The sequence below is a fragment of the Acomys minous genome (genome assembly GCF_964271855.1).
Source record: "Acomys minous genome assembly, chromosome: 4".
NCBI lineage: Eukaryota > Metazoa > Chordata > Mammalia > Rodentia > Muridae > Acomys > Acomys minous.
The window spans coordinates 115,137,836-115,160,704 of record NC_140486.1 but is presented as its reverse complement, the minus strand read 5'-3'; the positions used below and the strand labels follow the sequence as shown (position 1 = coordinate 115,160,704).

General features: G+C 48.4%; 1 protein-coding gene across 26 annotated transcripts in view; it reads right to left on the bottom strand.

Annotated features, from left to right (window-relative positions):
* Positions 1-22,869, bottom strand: part of LRRFIP1 (LRR binding FLII interacting protein 1) — a 126,621-nt gene that overhangs the window by 15,348 nt on the left and 88,404 nt on the right. For 10 of the 26 annotated variants that reach the window (XM_084778601.1, XM_084778602.1, XM_084778588.1 and 7 more), the window contains 10 exons: positions 21,956-22,021; positions 19,548-19,625; positions 11,222-11,257; positions 10,684-10,809; positions 8,443-8,514; positions 6,165-6,335; positions 4,306-4,398; positions 2,777-2,869; positions 879-971; positions 174-315 (listed from right to left, as the gene is read on the bottom strand). In XM_084778601.1, the coding sequence (XP_084634727.1) occupies positions 174-315; positions 879-971; positions 2,777-2,869; positions 4,306-4,398; positions 6,165-6,335; positions 8,443-8,514; positions 10,684-10,809; positions 11,222-11,257; positions 19,548-19,625; positions 21,956-22,021 (970 nt within the window). The remainder of the gene's footprint in view (positions 1-173; positions 316-878; positions 972-2,776; positions 2,870-4,305; positions 4,399-6,164; positions 6,336-8,442; positions 8,515-10,683; positions 10,810-11,221; positions 11,258-19,547; positions 19,626-21,955; positions 22,022-22,869) is intronic. The other 16 variants (XM_084778610.1, XM_084778612.1, XM_084778613.1 and 13 more) reach the window with 6 other exon arrangements.

The following is a 22,869-nucleotide window of genomic DNA, read 5'->3' as shown; positions in this document are numbered from 1 at the left end:
AGCACTGTGGGTGATCACATGGGTTGGCTGGGGGAATTACTCTGAGGTGACAGAATGAATGACATGCCGCGTGACTGTTAATAGATCAGTGACAATCACTTCAATTCTGATAGTGCACGAAGGTGAAATCAATGCTGACTGAACAATGAAAGGGCCCAAAGAAGAACTCTTACCTAGTGTCCCCTCCCCGGCCGACTTGAGGGCAGTCAGCTCCTCGTTTGTTATCTTGGTAGGGCCTTGATACCCAACGTCGTTTACTGTGTCTGAAGTCTCTCCGTTGGTGGCTATTTCTGAATTTAGGATTATTCCATGTTTCTGGGAACAAGAACAGGTTCAGCACAATACTCGGTGAGACCAGGTTAAACTGTATTAATTGTAAAGGGATGCTATTGCTCCTGATGTAGATGCTCACTGTACAGGGATGCAGAGGTGCCTGGGTACCACACTCGTCATCTATCGATGCAGGAAGCCCTGTGATGGCTTCCGCCTTGTTTGTTCCAATCTGTATCCTATATTCTGGCCATTAGATGCTTTTAAAAGGCTCTCTTCTAACTGGGGGCAATGGCCCGTGGGCTGCCACAAATGTGTAACATCAAGAAAATAAACCTTTCACCAGAAACTCTAACCATACTCTCTCCATCGGGGATGGAGAAAGGCATATGCAGGTGGTCAGGATGCTTTGGAATGCAGAAAGGACCATTTGTGCCGATGACACGGCCAACCCCTTGCAAACCAGTCTCCTGCCTTCGTTGCAGAGTACCTCCTGACAGTAGCAGACAGTAGGTGACAGTAGCGGAGCCAGCACCCATGGCCACAGACACACAGAACTTAAGTTGTCAACTGTGGCCCTTTTCTTAAACTGCACTTTGGTTTCGTACCTTCAACTCCTCTTTCAGTTTGGCTGTTTCTTCTCTAAGTTCATCTCGTTCGCTCCTTATGGAATCAAAGAACTCTTTCTGCCTTTCTAATGCCTGAGTATGCGGCAGAGAGAGGGGGGGGGAGGGAGAGAGACAGGAAGGGAAGGAGAGAGAGAGAGAGAGAGAGAGAGAGAGAGAGAGAGAGAGAGAGAAGAGAAGAGAAGAGAAGAGGAGAGGGGTAGGCATGGGGGGGGGGGAGAGAGATTAGCACAGATAACAGGATAAGTAAGAATCAGGGACTAGGAGGCATTGCCATTCAGGGGGCACCGGTGAGAAAGGATGCTGCTGCGTTTACCCCAGGCTAGACCAGCTACCATTCACACATTAGCATTTCAAAGCAAGGGGTGCTATAAGGGAAGGCTGCTTCATACCATCCATTTCTGCCTTTCGTTTTCTCATTGCAGTACTGAGGAGCGAACCTAGGCCCTCATACCTGGGAGGCAAGTGCTCTATCACTGAGCCACATCCCCAGGGTACCCCATTCCTGTCTAGCTTGGCTTTTTTCTTTCTTTTTTGCGGGTGTGTGTTTTTTTTTGTTTTGTTTTGTTTTGTTTTGTTTTTTGAGACAGGGTTTCACTGTGTGGCTCTGGCTGGCCTGGAACTTGCCTCCACAGTGCTGGAAACAAAGGTGTGTGCCACCACTGCCTGACACTATCTCTGTTGTTGCGTCTTACAACATGATGCTGGAACACTAACAGGAATCACACCGTTGTTCTTCTAGTAAGAGATAAATGCAGAACAAGAAAGGTTGCTAAAGAATCCTACTTAATAATAATTTTAGACATTTCTGTGTTTATATTCCTGCTCACAAGTGTGCATGCCTCTGTGCACATGTCTCTGTGTGCATCTCCGAGGACAATACCAGGTGCCATTCCTCAAATGCCATCTTCTTTGTTTTAAAAACAGAGTCTCTCGATGGCCTGGAGTCCCCTGCTTAAGCTAGGCTGTTCATCATGCTTCAGGAATGTCTCTATCTCTACCTGCCCCACCTCCTCAGTGCCAGGGTTACAAATGTGTCACCACGGCTGGTCTGGTGACTAACCTCAGGCCGGTGTGCTTATACTTTACTGGCAGCCATGTCTTGAGCCCCTAGGCTATTTTTAGACATTATGTATGAGTATCTGTTGTCTTAAAATGTTCTGGAAGAGTGCGCGTGCATGTGCGCGCGCGCGCGCACACACACACACACACACACACACACACACACACACACACAGAGGAACACACAGTCCCTTAGCCAAGGCTTGTGAATGTGTCAAAGTGGAAGGGTGTGGCTTCATATTGTGAACATTTCTATGACATGGCAGATCACCTCTGGACCTGTACTGGGGCCCTGTCACATGAGTTGCTATTTTTTTTTTTTAGGTGCCATATGCTACCAAGTTTGCAGTGACTTGGTGGGGTCCACTCTTCCTGTTTATCACTCTTAAACATGGGTGGCTTGTCTCCTCTCTGCAGAGGCCTCCCTGTGGAGGTTCCAAATGGAAGCCTGTGGAGCTCGGCACCTGCCACCCACGGTGTCACATAACCTCAAGGGAATTCTGATGTTGGATTGTCCACATTGAACTGCTCAGAGCCTTTCTCCTTTCATAGCCTGCATTGCACCGAGGCCCCTCTGGTGCAGCAGTGAGAGGGAGACAGCGACAGCGGGAGGGAGATAACTCCCAATACCCAGCTATGGGTCCATTCACCTGGGTAAGCTGAGGTAGTCACCATGTTACTCAAGTTGTCACATGATGGTCACATGCACACTCATGCAAATGTTTTTTTTTTCTCCCAAACCAAAGCTTCTGCAGGGACCTCCTTTTCTAAGCAGCCCACCCGCTGGAACAGTTTTGCGAAGGCTTTGAGACTCCTACCCCTATCTTCCTGTCTTTCCACTCTATCGTTTCCTGAAGATCAGAAATCTCCCTGATAAAACCCGCCTGTTTCTGCTGCAGCTGCCGGATTTCCTGAGGAAAGGAACAGACAGAAAGGAAGCAGACAAAGGGTTAAGCAGAGAAAAGAAATCAGAGCTGGATGACCAGGGTGGGGAGGCTGGCCAGTGAGTGAGCAGCCGACACCATCATCATCATCATCATCATCATCATCATCATCATCATCATCGACAGCATTGGTCGCTTTACCTCGGTCAACCCTGGACTCATCATCATGTTACGATTCTTCCTTAATGGTCATGCTTTGCTTAACAGTAGGACAGCAAGCAGTCTGAGAAAGCACAACTAGGCGAGCTCGTCATTTTGTAAATGTCATCAAGTACAATAACAATGGCTGCCACACATATGGAGCGACAACCATATGTGTGTCCCACTGTTGATCAGAATGTATGTGGCATATACCTGGGTTGGTTTCCTACGGTCACAGTAACGAATGACCACAGCTTTCATGAGATCCTGTAAATACACTCTCTGACAGTTCTGAGACTGTTTCTAAAGAGTCTTCTGAGGAAAGGATCAATAGCCTTGTCTTCTCTGGTTCCTAGGACCTTCCCACACTCTTCTGTGTTCCTTCTTCACACACTCTAACCCTGACTGCTGTCAACACAGCTCCCACCTTAGCATCTTGGCCTGCCTCTCTCTCGTGGGTACCCCTGTGATTACATTAGATCCACAGGCCTCAGCATCTTTATCTGCCTCCCTCTCGTGGGTACCCCTGTGATTACATCAGAGCCACAGGCCTCAGCATCTTCACCTGCCTCCCTCTCGTGGGTACCCCTGTGATTACATCAGATCCACAGGCCTCAGCATCTTCACCTGCCTCCCTCTCCAGGGTACCCCTGTGATTACATCAGAGCCACAGGCCTCAGCATCTTCACCTGCCTCCCTCTCCAGGGTACCCCTGTGATGACGTCAGAGCCACACAGATAATGAAGGACAACCTTCCATTTCAAAGTCTTTAGTTCCATATTTAGAACTAGGGACTAGGAGGTAGACATTTTGGAAGTTGGAGGGTGGCGCCATTATTTTAATCACACCTCCCCAAACAAACACAAGAGTGAGACTCTTCACCAGTGAGAGAAGCTGGCTCCTCAAGGGATGGACAATTAGCCTGAACCCCCAATTTTAAGCAAAGCTGGAACTTTAGCCATTGCTTTGAACTGACTCCTTGGCCTCCAAGGTGACCAGTGTTTGGAGATATGGTCAGAGGTATTAAGGTTAAATGATACCATGAGGGTGGTCCCAGGCTGGATAGGATGAGTGTCCATACTGAAAGTGCACACTTTGGTCTGAAGGACACAGCACTGAAGGTGACGTGCCAACCCCACCTTGGACTCTGGTGTCTAGAACTGTAAAGAATACACACCTGCTGTCCAGGCCTGTGGTGTGTTGTCATATATGCTTGGGATAAGACAGCAAGGACAGAAGGGGAGAAGGAAGGGGCCACTTACCTCAAGCATTTCTTCCCTTTGCCTCAGGGCCTCTTTCACTTCAGCGAACTGGAACTGCAGGATGCTGTGAGCGTGCTTCTCCCTCTCAAACTCCTGGGGATGAGAAACAGCTCTGAGGCTGTGGCTCAATGGCATTATTTCTGCCATGGGGCTCACACTCTCATGAGCCACATTTCCCTCAGGACAAAAACCCTTTAACTACGCCGTCACACATACAACAGCACAAACGCTTTTCTCTGCCCTCCATAGAGGATGCTCAGACAGTTTCCTCCAAAATTAATCCGCAGAGTGTGCCCAGTTGACAAGTGTTTCCTGGTTCCTCTCTTGCTAAGATGGGCCTCTTTGTAGGGGTCTGCTATGGTCCCCACATAGCTGGGATGCATGCCAAGAGTGTGCAAGGACAAAACTGCTTCTGTCTGAGTCCCAGTGGACCCTGAAATACAGGCATCCTGCCCTTCTCTGGGCTTTGACGGTATGACTTCTGAAACAGAGTAATTGTGTCTTCTCCAAATAAGTAGAAATAACAATACGATTTCTCTAAAATCAGTGATGTTTGTCATTAATACCCTATGAGGCTCACATAGAATAAAAGGCAGGAAATAAATTTTATTATGAACACCTAGAAGCATCTGGTTGTGCAGCATTTTGGCACGCCTGACCTTTCAAGTACATGCCTTCGCATGGGTTGTTTTATTTTCTTTCTTTTTTTGGGGGCGGGGGGAGAGAGTTGTTTTATTTTCATTCAGAATACTAATAATATTCTAATAATAGCCTCTATATGTATACTAACGTTTCAAACCACCCAGAGAAAAGCCCAGGGTCCTGGGTTTTCTGTGTCTATGTATGTGTGAGTACACACAGGTGTGTGACACCATGGGTGTCATTCCTCAGAAGCTGTCTACCTTGGGGTTTTTTTTTTCCTCCAAGGTTTATTTTATTATTTTTTACTTATGTGTATGGGTGTGAGTCTGTGTACATGTGCACAGATACCCATGGAGGCCACAGCCACCAGAGCTCCAGGAGCTGGGGTTACAGGTGCTGGTGAGCCACATGACATGAATGCTAGGAAAACATGGGCCCCCTGCAAGACAGAATGCATGCCTAGGGACCAGACCATCTTTCCAGCCCTCACCTTGGTCCCCATCTCTGCCTCCCCAGCCCTGGGATTACAGGCACATGTCACCATAGATGCTGAGGACTGAACTTGGCTGTGCAGCAAACATTTTACAGAGTGAGTTATCTTCCCGACCCATGAGGTTGTTTTGTTGTGTTTGGGGACAGAGCCTTGTTACACAGCCCAGGCTGGTCTTAAGACTTGCAATCCTCCTGCCTCAGCCTCTTCTATGTTGGGATCAGAGGCACTGCTACCACACATGACAGAGGCACAGTATTCTAATTCTCAGACTCTGGGTTATCTGAACAAGTGGGGAGTCAAACAACAACAACAACAACAACAACCATAAACACAGGTTGGAGAGAGGGCTTAGTAGTTAAATGCAAATACTGCTCTCATAGTACTTGGCAGCTGCCTGTGACTCAGTGGTTCTCAGCCTTCCTGATGCTGTGATTCTTCAACACAGTTCCTCATGCTGTAGTGACCCCCAACTATACAATTATTTTCATTGCTACTCCGTAACTGTAATTTTGCTACTGTTACAAATCGTCATGTAAACATCTGATATGTAGGCTATCTGATATGCGACCTCTATGAAAGGGACAAGACCAGTGCTGTAACTCCAGCTCTGGGGATCTGGCCCCTTCCTCTGGCCTTTGCAAGCCAGTGAACTCGTGCAATGATGCTGCCCCATCCCCCCACCCCCACCCCGCCACACACCATTCCTCAGCACAGCAGCGCTCACCTTGCTCTTCTCCTCGTACTGCCGCTGAGACTCGGCCAGCCGCTCCTCCATTTCCAGCAGCGTGTCCTTCAGTGTGTCCACCTGGTACATGAAGTTGGTCTTCTCATTGTCCAGCTGGGCGTTGGACACCATGGCCTTCTTGTACTTCTCCTCAACTTCGGCCAGCGAGTCCTGCGGACATCGGTTCGAAATCGCAAAAGGAAAGCAGGCGGACATTAAGGCAAGGTTCCTTTACAACCTCAGCCTTTGTTTTTTTGAATAGAAGAGACTGTGCGGTTCCAAGTGCAGAGCCCCCTTCCCAGTGCCTCGTCACTCAGACCAGTAAGAACCTTTCAGCTGTGGGGAAGAATAACTATTGCCATGGCTTGCCTGTGAGGGATTACACTGACCATGTTAATTGAGCGGGATGGGGATGGGGGTGGGGTGGGAAGACCCACCCTAAGTGCGGGCCATCCCTGGGCAGAAATCCTGGGTTGCATAGAGAGGCAAAAGAGGCCGGTTGTGGTGCTGCACGCCTTTAATCCCAGCACTCGGGAGGCAGAGGCAGGCGGATCGCTGTGAGTTCGAGGCCAGCCTGGTCTACAAAGCGAGTCCAGGACAGCCAAGGCAAACCAACCAACCAAGCAAACAAACAAACAAAAAAGAAAGGCAAAAGGGAGCAGCAACACTCAGGGCTTTTCTGCTTGCTGACTGCACAGGCAATCTGACCAGCTGCCTCATGGTCCTGCGGCCAGGAGCTCCCTGCCACGATGGACTGACTCGCTATACCCTTGAGCTGTGAGCAAAATAAACCCTTTCTCCCTGAAGTTGCTTTTGCCAGGGCATTTTAACATGGCAATCGGAAGAGAAACTAAGACAGTGATCTCTCTTCTCATTAAAACAAGGAGGCACGTGGAACATGGGCTGATCATGGAGGCAGCAGAGCCTGTGACTCTTTGATTCAGCACCAGAACCTTCCCACCCTGGGCTGTAGCACGGCAGCTCAGTGGGTTTCTGAAGTCACCACACATTGAGCCAGTTTACTGATGGAAATAAAACCCTGCCACAAGCCACCACTAGGCCACCACACTCAGGCTTGGGAACCAGGAAAGGGTTTGTGGCCATTTCAGCTTTCTGACTCATGGGAAACAAAACTAGGTACACAGGTCCTACTGGGTAGGTCCTGGAAAGACTGAGGTCATTTGTTTCAAAGGACAGCCATGGGAAAGAAGCTGTAAAGATAATACTGGCAGTGCCCAAACTTTGCTCTCACTCTGGCAGGCCTCAAAACTTAAATGCCAGGAGAGTGATGCCAGGAGCGCAAGAGGGGCCGGGCGTCAGCGTGCACTGCCTAAGAGAGGTGTCATCTCAAGAGGCAGAGCTCTGAAAGGGACTCTTGGAGTCCGGCATTGGGCTTGCTCTGTGTACACACCATGGCATCCAAGGTGGTATCATTGGTTCCCAGTTGATTCATGGTTCCATTTTTAGGTGAACAAAAAGCCACGATCTTAAATTTTTTAGTATATAGAAATGATCATGAAGATGATGAATTAGTATGTGGCCTGTCTGTCTGTCTGTCTATCTGTCTGGTGTGTGTTGCTATGGAGTTTAGACACTATCTTTCTGGGCCCTTTCTGGGAAGATGAGAAAAATGTAACAGACCCATTATTTACTGCTTGATTCCAGACTTGTCACAAGCTGTTTTGGTGGATATGGCTGCTATGTGCCTTGGCAGCTGCTCCCTATGGCACCCGCTCACCTCGGCATTGTTAAGGAACAAGGAAGCTGCTATATTTGCTGTTGGCATGGCGATGTCCTTCCCAGTCTGAGAGTAGTGGACGCACATACACTCTCAGATGCTGCTCCCCTAAGTAAAAGCTGACAGCCTGCGATAACATGGATGCTTCAAAGCACACGCGTTAGGGCAGCTCTAGTGAGCTCAGCAAAGCAAACCTGGGAGGACACTTGGATGTGGCAACCCTGGAGAGCGAAGAGAACCCAAACTCTCCAGTGTCTGTCTGCTGTGTTTGTAAAGTGAGACACCGGCTGTAAGCCTAGGGGGAGGGTGTTGAGTATCACCCCACATCAGAGGGTAGGTTCGTCACCTTTTCTACCAAGGACTCACTGTGTTCAGAAACTGCATTTGAAAGAAGACAGACACACGCCATGTTAGAATTCCCATGATTCCACACTCCACAATGGGTGCCTTTTACAGTGAGCATGCGCACAGGGCCTCTGTGAGGCCTTTTAAAGTTAAGGTGGGTTAGTGTCATGGGCTCACACTTCCAAAAACCGGTACCTTCATCTCTTTCAATCCCTGCATGTATTTGCCTTCTACATCCTGAATCTGGTCCTTTAACTCATTAAGTTCCTGAGGGAAATGCACAAAGGCAGATGATGTCAAGGGAGAGAATTGGCAGAGCACACACACGTACACACACATAAACACACAAACACACACATACACATGTACACATAAACACACACACGTACATACACGAGCACACACACATACATATGTAAACACACACACATAAACACACACACCCCTTTGCTTTCTTATGTCTGAATCTGTCCCATTGTTTAGGCAGTCAGAGGCACGGTTCCTTCTCTATTTTATTAGGTGTTAAAGGAAAGAAGAAATAAGTTTCAGTTTTATAAAGATTAAAATTTATATAGTTCACACGCTTTTATACACTGCTATAAAATTTAGGTGTATCTTGTATTGTCTTATAAATTAAAAAAATGGATAAAAAGTCAGGGCTGCAGAGATGCCTCAGAGGTTAAAAGGGCTTTTTGCTCTTGCAGACGACCGGGGTTCAATTACCAGCACCCACATGGTGACTCACAACCCTTTGCAACTGCAATTCCAAGGGATTTGATACCATCTTCTGGTCTCTTTGGGAACCTGGTGCGCATGTGGCACACAGGCACACATGAAAGCAAAACACCCATACACATAAATTAAATAAGTAAGAAAATCTTAAAACAAAAGGCAAAAACAAAACAAAACAAAAAAACCAAGCAAGTAGGGGGCTTGGAAAGATGGCTCAGTGGCTCAGAGTGCCTGCTACTCTTCCTGAGGACCCTAGTTTAGTTCCCAGCACTCAAGATGGGTGGCTTCATCGTCACCTGTAACTCCAGCTTCAAGGGGATCCTATACCCTCCTCTGGTCTCTGCAGGCACCTTGCACACACATGGCACAGAGACACAAACACACACACACACACACACACACACACACACACACACACACACACACACGAATAAAACAGCAATAATAAACCCTAAACAATAACATCTAGCCAAAAGAACTCTGACAATAGTTTAGCTCCTCCTCATCCTACACCACAGACACAGTGAGCCGTTGGGGGCGGAGACCAGCACATCCCAGTCGCAGAGTCCCCGCTCTCTACCCAGCTTCTCTCCATGTGCCTGGTGCCTGGGGACAGTATCTGCCATGAGCCATTTTCCTGGCAAACACCTGCCAAGCAAATGACCGGTATTGATGCCTCTTAGGCAGAGTCTAAGTAGGACTGAAGCGACCTCTACTTGCAGCCCATAGAGAATGCAACAGCTTTGGTTGCTGAGGATGTTGGGCATTTTAGGGGAGCAGATGAAAACAAACAAACCAACAAAAAACCCAAAAAAAACAACAAACAACCCCTGTTCTGGCTACATAATCATAAAACACAGAGCAGCTGCATCTTCAGGTCTAATCACCAACTGCTTTAGTCCCTTTTCTGGTCTCCTGGTAAATGTCACCTGCCTGCTTAGTCCCCACTGTGGATCTGGGTCCCTGTGAACCAGATCTGAATACAATGGAGCCCCTCCCCCCCCCCCCCCCCACCCCGCCCCATCTTGGTCCACTCTCTGAAAGTGTCACCTACCCTCCAGTCCTTGCCTGTTTGGGACACAGTTGCACTGGCACACAGTACTAATAATTAACAAACAGTGCCGGGCTATATGTCTTTCCATATACAGAGAAGGTCACCAAACATATGGCATTGCCCTTGGTGTCAAAGGTTTAACAGAAAACAATGTCTGTTTTAGCATAGGAGAAAAAAAATCATTAAAATGCAACGATGAAGTCTACCAAAGGCACGCTACACACCGAAGGGAGCGCCCACAGACTAGGCAAGGGAAAAAGATGCCAGAAGGTGGGCACTTGCTGTGGTCCTGGAACAAGGATACGATGATGGGTGGCCTGAATGTTCCAGTGTCTAGAACACTCCAGAAAGTGAAAAGTGAATTTCTACCTGTGGTAGTTAGCACATGGTGAAAGAAGGCACGGTCTATGGAGAGCAGAGCGCTGGTGGTTACAGAGGAGGACAGATGTTCCTCCCTGCCTGTGTACGGGCAGGACAAGACTGCTTCCCAGAGAGATGCTGCCTGAGCTGGGTCCAGTGTTAGGAGAACACCAGCTTTAAGGCAGGCAGAGGAGATGGGACCTAGAACCTCACAAATGAAGCCTCTCTAAAAATCAAAGACTATTCTGCCAAGGGAGCCTTTCAAGTCCTGAGCAAGCACAGCGCCTTACCTTAATTTCCCTAATGGATGCCTCGGTGTCCATGGAGATGGAGGTATCTCCACTCCCTCTCCGGGAGGAAGTCCCACCCAGAGAAGCCAGGGTGGCTGCAGACAGGCTGGGCATGTTACGGGACCCCTGGAACAGGTGAAGATCCGATGATTAGATGAAACCAAAATGACCAACAAGTCCAGCATCTCAGAACGTTTTCTTTCCGTTTAGCTCCCACCGGCAATCACTGAGCTGTCTCAACATCCCCGGAACACCTGTCTTTAACTCAGCTTCTACACTGGACTTTTAGTCAGTGACAGCAAGGTTCATTCAGAGATGCCTCGCGGGCATGTAGTCAGCCACGAGCTCTTCACTGTCCCTCAGATTTCAACTCATGCCGGGCCCCTTTGGGGATATAACATCATGCTATGTGGCCCACTTAGCAGCCTCAGTCACTTGCTTACTTTATTAAACACAAAGTAACCGGGTTCCTGTCAGTCAGCCAGGACCATCTAGGCTAGTAACTAGCCCAAGACAGAGGCTCACAGACATCGCTCACCTTCTCAGTGAAGTCTTTGTCTGGCCTTTCTTCTACCTGTGGAGGAAACGGAGAGCTGTCAAATATTTCAAAGCACTGAATTGATTGTATGAGTTTTGGAGTATGATGCTAAAATAAAAATCCAACCAACTAACCAACCAACCAAAGAAACATTGGCTTTTGCTATAATCTGAAAACAAAAAAAGAGAAACTCTGAAACTCTGGTTTCCCCATCTTTGCTGTGTGGATGCCTCTCCAAGGCCTTCCTTCCATCAGATAGAAACCTCAGCGGGGCTGGGAGCAGCCTGAGGCTGAGCCTCAGTGGACATACCTCGGGTACAAGGGTGTCTTGGAGCCTGAGGCTGAGGCTGGCGTAAAGACTATTCCTTGCTTTTCTCAACATCTAACATGAGACCAAGTTCTGTTCCTGGCCCTCTGGGACGTCACACGGGTACAATGCTAGAACACCATCCTCAGCCATGCTCCCAACTCAGTGCCAAGTTCAGAAGTTCTTAACTTCGACTCCCAAGGACATTCACCCAAAATGTTGAGTGACAAATACACATCACATCTCAGATTCACAAATAGGAGTGGCCTGGGACACTATGGCCACCTGTGTAGGTTTGTAATGGATGGCTCTGAAGTCACCACCATGCTCTGGGGTCACAGCTCATAGACAACATGAGTAGCTAGAGAAAATGGCCACCAGGCACACAAGACATCCAGTTCCAAGTCCATTTCTTTTCTATGTGTGTCCTGAGTCTAACCAGCATTAGGGCAAATCTCAGAGGCTCTGTTGCGCAGACCCAGTGGACCCACAGCCAGTCACTGCTAATGTGTGGGATCATCACCAGATGTGCATCTTCAGATGTGTGATTCCCACTGGCCTAACTTTACACTGTGGGGGTTGCTGAGGCAGGCCCCCATTGAAGCAATTTCATCTCACGGTCCATAGAGGTGAAGAGCCCTGCTCCATTTTCCTTGGGTGTGTATGCATGCATGTAGTTGATGCCTGTGAGCATGTGTGTACATGTGGAGGCCAGACCCGCTCACGTAAAGTATCTTCTTCACTGGCCCCTCCATCTTATTGTTTGAGACAAGGCTCTCACAGAAGCCGGGGCTTGCTGGTCCAGCGGCTGGCCAGCCAGCCTAGGCATCCTCCTGTGGCCACTTCCCTAGTAGTGTGGTTACAGGCATGTATTGCCACGCCTGGCTTTTTACACGGGTTGTGGGGATCTGAAAACTCAGGTCATCACTGCATGCTCTTCACTGGTTGAGCCACTGTCTCAGCCAACCCCTTCCCCCCATGTTCCAAGTTGCTGGGATGATTTGGGCAGGAAATGAAGTTCACTTTACTTGGGAATAGAAGTATCCTTGAAATACTGTTCAAATGGAACGTTAAGGAGAACTCTAACTCCTCTGGGCCCAAAGCCTTGTTCATTAGATGAGTTGATCTGCGGGATGAAAAATTAATGAGCCCAAAGTTTAAAAAAAAAAAAAAAAGGTAATTCGCCTAGAGACAGGTCCAGCTTTGTGGTACTGAGGGATGGAACTTAATGCCTGGTGCATGTACCCCTAACCAACCCTGAAAGTCCAGATTAGCCAACTCATGTTGGCTTTTTACTCTTTAGTTTAAATACTGTTTTCTCCTGCCCAACAGCAATAAATACTCCATAGAAAGATGAAGCCCAGGTAACCGTACGGCCTTTAAAGATCTATGCCCACAAACGAAGAGGCTTTCATTAGTAACTGGTGCATACACTGCTTTTATAAATCACAGAACATCTAGTGAGAAAGACAAAAATTGCAAATCATAGCTTGGCCAGCTGTGGTGGCACACACCTTTACTCTTACACACAAGAGGCAGAGGCAGGTGGATCTCTGAGTTCAAGGCCACCCTGGTGTGGTGTAAGTTTCAGGCCAACTGGGGCTACACAGAGAAATCCTGTCTCAAAAAACCAAGGGGGGGGGAGAAAGAGAAAAGAATAAAAAAAGATAGGGGGAAAAAATTCAAACCCAAACCGTGGCCAGGGGTGGTGGTGAATGCCTTTAACTCCAGTACATGGGAGCAGAGGCAGGTGGATCTCTGTGAGTTTGAGGCCAGCCTGGTCTACAAAGTGAGTTCCACTCCCTCCTGAGTTACATCGCCTCAAAAGAGCAATAAAACACAAAAACATAGTTTGCGTTTCCTATAGTTAAAAAAAAAAGTCTTTGCTCTGAATATATATATAATGAATACAGAATATGAAAAATTGAGGCTGGGGATACGTGGAGGCCATGCAGAGAACTACTGAAAACTGCTCTCTCAGTGTGGATACACAAAGTGTACTCTTCAGCATATTATAGTGTATTCACTTTTGTTTTCAAATTGACAAGGTGCATCTATTTGCCTGCTCACTGAGCTGCTGTTCCTGCTGGCTCCACTAGATGGCGGCCTAACCTGGTCTGGCTATAGTTAGGTCGGCCTCAGGTCAGGCCAGAAAGAAGCAGATGGACAGCCATACCCTTTTCATAAAGCCCCAGACACAAAGGAAGGGACAGGTAAGGAAACCAGATATAGGCAGGCTTCATTCCGATACGGAGCACACCACTGCAGCCCTGAAAGTAATGTGCTGGGGGAAACAGTACACACCCACGGCTGCTGCATGGCCCAGTGTGACGGCTGCCGCAGAGACAAGGCTACAGAAGAGAGAACGGAACTCAAGGGCTGCCCTTGGACACAGCAGGCACGAGGGACAGTCCACTAGATCTACAAACACTGGCCTTCCCTTCATGGACAGGGCAAGGGTGAAGGGTGAAGGAATCTTGTGACCTGTTGAGTGTTTTTATCTCCGCTCCCCGAGTCCTCAGCATTTCAGGCGAATGCCACAGGATTCTAAATGAGGCACGCCACTCTTTTTCATCACCTTTGATCGTATTCAAAGACATCTTCCAAAACCTACTGGAGCCAAGTGTGGTGGCACAGGCCTGTAATCCTAATACTTCAGAAGCTGAGGCAGGAGGATTTCAATTGGAGGCCATGCTGGATTGCAAGTAAGAATGTGTCTTAATTTTCTTCCTTTAATTTTTTTCCCCTCCTAAAACATGTCCCTTCTAAGAAACTTCTGTGGAAGCAAAGATGACAGCAACTCCTCCGTCCCTTCCATAAACAACGTCTTTTCAGGAAGACATTACCATGTGAGTCCAGTCCACACCATCCCAGAAGGCCTCTTATGAGATCACGTGATGACGTGCATGCCACCATCCGCTGGACCATCCAGAGATGAAGCCACCCAAGCAAGGGCTGACTACAAAAGAACCTTAGCCTCATGGTCCCAACTGCTAGGCAGGCCACATCAGACCCTGGAGAGCAAACAGGGTCCCCAAAGCAATGTCATTGCAACAACCCTTTCAAAGCAAGGGGAACAGCCAACACCACTCAGGGAACACCCATTTAAAGGGCCACTTCCCTTCAAATGTCAGTGACGGTGGGCTTACCATTGGGGTGGGGGGGCTTTTAGTTTTATTACTTATTACTTAGGGTATGTGTACCTGCCATGACACATTGTGGGGAAGTCGGAGGGTAACGTGTGGGGCTTGGTTCTCCTCTTCTGTGTATCTTGGGGATCAAACTCAGGTCATCAGGCTTGGCAGCACGTACCTTTACCCACTGAGCCATCTCATTGGCCCTAGCCCCATTTTTGAGACAGAGTTTATGTAGCTGAGAGTAGCCTGGGATTCACTATGTTGCCCAAGATAGCCTTAAAAATCACCATCTGCCTCTCTCAGCCTCTCTACTATGGGGGTTGCAGCCACATGCCACTATACTTGGTGGCCCCTTGGTTTTAAATCCACACTCATACCTATAGGTCCAGGCTTTGCTCTCCACCTGGACCCTGCCTGGCCTCTTTATGCATTACGAGTCAACAAGGGTCTTTGTTTCCAAATGCAAATGGGAAGGCAGCTAGCTCAGCACTTTTCCATGACTACTCAAGACAGCACGAGTCCTGGCTCCACTGGAGACATCCCGGAAGGATGATTCAGAGCTGTGGAAGCAGTCTTGGATTCCAGCAGGCTGGGAGGCTTGGACAGGAGGATGCGCTAGGTGACACCTGGCTCCGCGTGGGTGTGGCTAAAGCCTAGATCCTCCAACCCCAGCTTCCACCTCTCTCCAGGCACCTGGCCTCATGGCTCGTGCAGCTGAGCCTCATCTTGTTATTCTTCTTATGAGTATTTTGATGAACATTTTCTGGCCCAGCCTGTGTATCAAGTCTGCATTGCCCAACACTGTAGGCAATGACCAGAATATTCTAGGTGCTCAATTAACACTGAATGGGTAAACGGCAACATCCTCAAGCAGAAGATTCTGGACACAAAGGAGATGAAATTGTGTGTGTGTGTGTGTGTTTTGTGTGTAAGTGTGTGTGCATGTGTGCGTGCCTACTTTTCCTTCTATGGCTTTCCAGGCAAAAGCAACTTGTGTTGGGGGGATAGTTTTCTTTGGCTTTCACTCTTCAGGACAGTCTGTCACTGAAGGAAGTCAGGGCAGGAACCTGGAGGGAGGACCATGGCTAGCTTTCTTATAAAACCCAGGCCTGTCTAGGGAGGGTGCTGCCCACAGTGGGCAGCACCTCCTACAGCAAACTAAGGGACTCCTTTTATAGACAACTGCACTGACCAACATGATAAAGCCAATTACTCAGCTGAGACTCCCCTTTCAGGTGAATCTGGGATGTGCTGACACTAACTAGGATGGAGCGGTGGAATGGAGGTGGGGACAGGGAATTGAAGAGTGGAGGGGAAGGGAAGGCTGTGTGTGTGTGTGTGTGACGGGTGTGTGTGTGTGTGTGACGGGTGTGTGTGTGTGTGTGTGTGTGTGTGTGTGTGTGTGTGTGTGTGTGTGTGTGTGTGCTAGAATGAGACAGAATACCGTTATTTGTCATCTGCATTCGGGCTGACACCTCTTGGCTCTCCTAAGAACTGTATCATTGGGAGCCCCAAGCTTTTAGTCTTGAGCCTTGCAGTAGCCTATGGATGTGGAGGCACAGTCATGCTCTTGAAGGGGGGTGGATGCTCACTTCCTTTGCTCTTGTGACTTTTGCTCTTCAGCGGCACGCCCTGCCCACAACTGTGTAGTGCTGCCTCACTTCCTGCCAGACAGGTGTGAGATGCAAAGCCTTGAGGGCTGCAGTTGACTTTCGACATTTGCTTCTCAAGGAGATCCTTATCCTTGGCTCCCGGTAAACACCCCTGGTGAAGTATTAGGCTAGGGGTACTTTCCAAGAGCCAATATGGACACCAACAACTGTGGCTGGAGCAGTCTGGAGCCAAGCAGAAACAAACTGTGCCTGTCAGAGGGCAGTTCCTTCCAGCTTCAATTGAAGGGGTTTATATGTCTGTCTACATGTCCCAAGCCAGGAGTGGGAGCCGTGGCATGTGGACCCTGTCTGGTGACTCCTGCCTTACCTACACTGCACATCAGGCTCCATGTGACTCCCACAGAGGCCAGGATGAGAAGGTCCCTATAGTCCCAAGAGCAGAGGGTGACAAAACTAGTAAAGAAAGAATGGTGCCAGCCCACTCTCCTGGTGTTTCCAAGATTCAAGTCCAGTGTTACGACTACGTTTTTTTCTATGTCCTGGGGCTACTGCTTGCCTGGGAGGGAAGGTGTGCGGTTTGGGTTAGCTGTCAATCAAAGTGTCTGTGAGCATGCCCGGCCTTGCTGATGGGAAAAAAAATCAGAAGCTCCTGTTCAGACTTGTGAATCTTTCTGCATGAGAGGTCAGGGACAGGGCCCTGGGAGAGGGACCTGGCAAAGGCCAATGACCCTCTCACTGACTGAGGAGTCTTCTGGAACGGCCCTGAATTTGTAGAGGTGTCACTGCAGCTGACAACCACACACAGGTGGTTGTGTGGTCAGTGTGGAGGTCCCTGGCTGAGGTGAAGGGCCAGGATGAGTCTGGAGGACAGCCCTTGGTCTGACCTTTGGTCACTAAATGACACAACAGAAACCACGATCGGTGGACCTTTGGGGCAATGTACAAGTGACTAGAGGGACTTAGCGCCATCACCAGCAGGAGGATCATGGAGCTCTGCTGGATGATCTGCACTTCTCACAGTAGCTCACAGAGGGCAAAGCGAGACCACACCCCCACTTCCCCAGGACCCAAAGAGATCACTTCCCTCGCCGCACAGGCCACGACGAATTTCTCTGTGTAGAAACAACCAAATTTGTTTCATGTGCGTACGTTTTCCACAGATCTAGAAAGATTTCCACACACACACACACACACACACACACACACACACACACACACACAGTGAAGGGATCTGCATCCAGCTTCAGTCTTTCCAATCATAGAAACCGCAACAAATTTTGTCATACCACGACTTCATCGTGATACTTAAATAAATCCAAGGACCACGCCAGGTGATGATACATGATCTTGCTTTGATACCCCAGGAAGTCCTTTCTGGGGCAGTGAAGGGGTGTGTGTGTGTGTGGGGGAATGTGGGATTGTTAGGAATCTTTGAAAATAAAGCCACAAACTTCCCTTGGTTGCAAACACTTCACTCATTCCTCAAGTGCGCACTCAACTATTCTGCACAAGGAAGAGGATTCTACACTAAATTATTATGGAAAAAATTTTGTTCCTAGTAATTTGAAGGCTCCTCATGGATTAGTTTGCATACGTTATTACTACCACAGAGTCTGAGGTGTTCAAGACAGCTATTCAAATTTAAAGGATAGATACATAATGGGGGAGGGGAGGGGGAATAGGCCACTGAACTGGACAATGGAAAGGCTCATAGCTGCAAGGGATCCCATCGGCTCCTTCATAGCTGCAAAGGATCCCATTGGTTCCTTCATAGCTGCAAGGGATCCCATTGGTTCTTTCTCCAGGGGAAGCTGCTTCTGGTAGGAAACCCCACAGCTATAAAAGTCTGTGCTGATTAAAAAAAAAATCCAGTGAGTTCATCAGTACAAGTGGTGTGTCTTGGCTTCCCTGAATTCTGTGGTGCAGTAACCAATCTTGGGCAATACAATGTTGGGGACTGAGTTCCAAACCATGTGTATTTACGTCTGGGTATTTTAATGTGAGCTGAGCAAGAGATTGACTCTCTGCACGTTCCACCCATAGCTTTCCAACTGTGGGCCTAAACCTACACCTACACCTCTGCTTACAGCCTGGGTGTGTCTCCCCACCGCAGCCAAAACTGTCCAGTCAGGTGTTGTGCTGTACGCCTGTTACACCAGCACTTGTGAGGAGGAGGTGGGAGGATTAGGAGTTCAAAGCTATTGTTAAGTAGGTAGTGAGTTCAAGGTCATCTGAGGCTAGGAGACAAAGACAATGGACTTTGGGGGGACAGTTCAGTTGGGAAAGTACTTGCTCTGCAGGACTGATGAAGACCTGAGTTTGAGCCCTAGCACTGACATTAAAAAAGAAAAGAAAAGAAAAGCCAGGCTTTGTGGTATGCACTTGTAATCCTAGCACTGAGGCAGGAGGATTTTGGGTGCCAGCTTAGTCAAGTCAGAGAGACCCAAGTTCAGTGAGAGGCTCTGTCTCAAAAGTGTTTATGCAGACAGCAATAGGGAAGGATGGCAAATATCCTCCCCACACTCCACAAACACACACAAAACAAAATAAAACAATTCCTTGTTTAGATAACGATAAAGGAGCTTAAAAAAAAAATGCCACCGGTCTGGTGAAACTGTCAAACTGTGTAGGACCTGCTCTTGGGGCCTTGGCTCTTTCAGCCATGTCTGGCATGTGGCCACAAACAGGAAATCAGGCTCCTGCTGACACCTTCTGTGCAGTTTTTGAGCAAATGTGACAACAGGTGACCTAAGCAGTACTGAGAATAGCAAGGCATTTGCAGGCCCATACTTTATTTTAAGACCTGTTGGGGTCTGAAAACTTCATTATTTTAAAGGCAATGTTAAGAGTCAAGCATCTGAAATTTTAAATTAAAAAAACACAGCACATCTACACATGCGGCTACCATCTACATCCCCAGAATGGATATTTCCTTTTAAGCCTCATTTCTGAGCATCACTAATAACTTCCTTTCTGTTACGGTCCTTGAGAAACTGAGCACCCAGTACCACCCAACAGAGTCTTCTAAACTCAAAAGCATTTTTTTCCCAACCCCACTTTCACTAAGACCTGAAATGAAATGAGAGGCATGTAGCTTCACCCTCTGCTGGTTTTCAAAGATGGGGGTAATTTCAAAGGGACAGAAAGGTGAAGGGTAAGAGGTGTTGGTGGGGGGACAAGGCAGAAGGGAAGAAGGAAGGAAGGAAGGAAGGAAGGAAGGAAGGAAGGAAGGAAGCTGAGGGGCAAACAGGGCCAGGAAGCAGACTTACCACAGGGCTGGCCCGCGCAGAGCTGGCCCTAGAGGAGGCTCGGGAGCTGGAGTTGAGGTGGCCGCTGTACTCTGAGGGCTGCCATGGAGCCGCCACAGGATGCACAGACAGAAACAAAGGAACAGGGTCAGCAAAGAGGCAGGGAGAATGAAAGCCATCAGGAGTGTGCTTCAGTCAGCGCGGGAGGTTAGCCACAGGCGCAGCAGAGACCCAAGGGAGGTTAGGGTTAGGGAGCAAACCAGGCTCAAAAGAGGAGCCTGTGTCTGCCACGTGCTCAGGTAAAATCAACCGAGAATTAAAACAAAAAACAAACAAACAAACAAACAAACAAACAAACAAAAACAACTGCATAATCCACATGGGACAGATGCAGGAAAACATTAGGCACCACTCAGCTTGGGTGTGCACCACATCTCCTGTGCTCGCTCACCCAAACTGCCTCCTGGATATGTAGCGGCAATTTGTGAGATCCTGAGCTGCCTTCAGCTGCATCCCAGCTCAGAAACCAGCGAGGCTGGGAGCTGCCTTTGCTTCTCCGTTACCTTTTCAGGTAGAAACCAGAGGACCTGTCTTCTGGGCGTTCCTGTCTTCTATCCATTCGTGTTTTCTAACTTCTGAGTCAGAAAGATGACAGCCACTGGGGCTGTGGCCTCTACACTTTAGTTGGCATTTAGCCGCCTGCCCTGGGACAGAGCTGGACTGACCTCTGGCGTGACAGGCCAGCGTGCATCATTTTCATTGCAAATTCTGGCTTACTTTAGCTCCTCACTGGCCACTTGACTCCTAGACATAAGTGACACCTGAGGCCTGGCAACATAAATCTAAGGACTCTGGATTTTTTCTTTTTTTTAAGATTTATTTATTTATAATTTATACAGTATTCTGCCCAGATGTGCACCTGCACACCAGAAGAGGGTACCAGATCTCGTTGTAGATGGTTGTGAGCCACCATGTGGTTGCTGGGAATTGAACTCAGGACCTTTGGATGAACAGCCGGTGCTCTTAACCTCTGAGCCATCTCCCCAGCCCAGGACTCTGGATTTTTTATATTTGTTTTTCTTTTTGGTTTTTTGAGACAGGGTCTCTCTGTGTAGCCTTGGCTGTCCTGGACTCGCTTTGTAGACCAGGCTGGCCTCGAACTCACAGCGATCCGCCTGCCTCTGCCTTCCGAGTGCTGGGATTAAAGGCGTGTGCCACCACGCCCGGCTGACTCCAGATTTTTTAAAGCTCAATTTCTCAGTCTGTCTTCCTACCAGAGAGCCAGGCCCAGGGAGAAGAGTACACATCGATATAGTTTCCAGTGGCTACCCTTCGAGCACACAAGGCTTGGCACACTTAAGGCACACTCACCAAATGAACAATTGACTCTGGCTCTTCGCTAGCGATGGTAGGAGGGACTGTACCTTGTGTTGGTTTCTGCCTGCCCAAGGCTCCTGGGTCAGAACCCTTCTCAGTCGAGCTGGCCTGACCTGGCTCTCCTACAAATCAGCATCTAGTCTATGTTGGCAGGCCCCGCACACCATCTCCTGCCCAGCAGTCACTGCGGGTTAAACAAACATCTGTGGCATTCTAACTATATTTCTTCACTGGATAAAGACAAGTTTGCCCTCAGGGGTAAGACGTAGAGGGACATCGGGACTATGTCATGTTCCTTCCTTCCTGCTCAAGGATCCTTAGTCAGAACACTTCCCTGAACAGATGGACTACCTTGACACTTAGAAGGAGAAGCATTTATGTTGCCAGGGCCTCAGGTGTCATCTATGTCTAGGAGTCAAGTGGCCAGTGAGGAGCTAATGTAAGCCAGAAAGCCCTGAGTTTGAATCACACCTCCACCTCACTGGTCACGCGAAGACTGTCTGTGAAACAAGTTAGGACAGGCGCACGCAGACGTGCCCGCTGTGAAGAACAGACCATATGTAGGGCCTGTCGCTGCCTCACTCTCTGTCAGAAGCAGTCCTCCTGGTTCCCTGCTCAAATGGGTGGAAACGCCTCAAGATGAGGTTACCACACACAGCTACTAGCTGCTTCAAGGTCTTGAGGGGACAGTGGCACATCCTGCAAGGTAGGCTCTGCACCATCGCGGCAGCCCTGGGGGGACTGTCCAAGCCCCCTTTCTCCTTTTCACAGGTTCAGAAATTCATTACTTGTTCTGTTACTCAGGAGTTTCAGGGACTGAGGCAGACAAAACACAACTACAGCAAGCCTCCCTCTGACCTCAGTACAAACTGTTGAGTGAGGAGGACATGAAGTGAACAAGCAAAAATTTCCTCATTCCATTACCCATGACCTTTATCACAAAGGAAAACAAGACAGTGTTTCCTCCTGTGACACCGGTCACCATCCAGTAAACACCCCAGGGTCATGCAGCACACAGTGAGGCATGTTGGGAAACATCCAAAGAGCCTTACAGCTCGGGACCCACAGGCGCTTCCCCTCCGAGCCCCGTAGAGGCTGCTCTCATCCAACATGGACGCCTGTGACGAGGAACAGAATGTCAGAACAGGGCGCTCCTACTTTTCTGAAGGACCACACATAAAACAGCAGAAGGTAAGGTTAGCAAGTGTGACGTGTGCCAGGGAGAGGTTCTGGGAAACACCCTGCAGACTCCCTCACCACCCTCCTTCAGCTCGGCAGAGAGCCACAGGGAAGAAAAAGGTGCAGAAATCAAAAGTTGCTGTCAGTCAGCATGCAATTTAGTCTCCAAGAAAGCATTGGAAAGCTTATTCTGAGAAACAGCCCACACCCGACAATTGGCCAATCAAGATAAAAAATTGGCAGGTAACTCAAACATCCTGAAGTCCGTCAAAGCATCCTCATACGCTTTGCTTACACAATTATTCTTGTGGGAAGTAGCTTTGGAATAAAACATTACGATAATTATCGTTTTGCTGCTGGATATTTTATGTCTCTTCAGAATTGCTACACAGAAAACAGTATTTGATTACCTTGAGAACTCCAAGCAATTAATCACTGAGAAAGAAGTTTACAAGATCTGAGGCAGCAATGCCCAAAGTCTGTCCCGTTTAAAGATACCTTAATTTTCCTTATTCCTCCTCACGGAATGCTGCCTAGGCTAGCCATGTATATATATACCTAACCCCTAAGTGTACAGTGTGGTGGAAATGCAGTTATTAAGACAGTAACTTTGAAAATCTAGGTTTCTGCAGAATGTAAGAACCTACATTTAAGACTGGAAATTTCCAAAATTATATCCTCATACGGAAATTTCCAAAGCACTATGGCAACGTGGACGAGAATCTGTTACGGCTGTCAACACACTCAAGAGCCATCTGTCTTTCTGCCAATAGGTAAATGTTGTCAC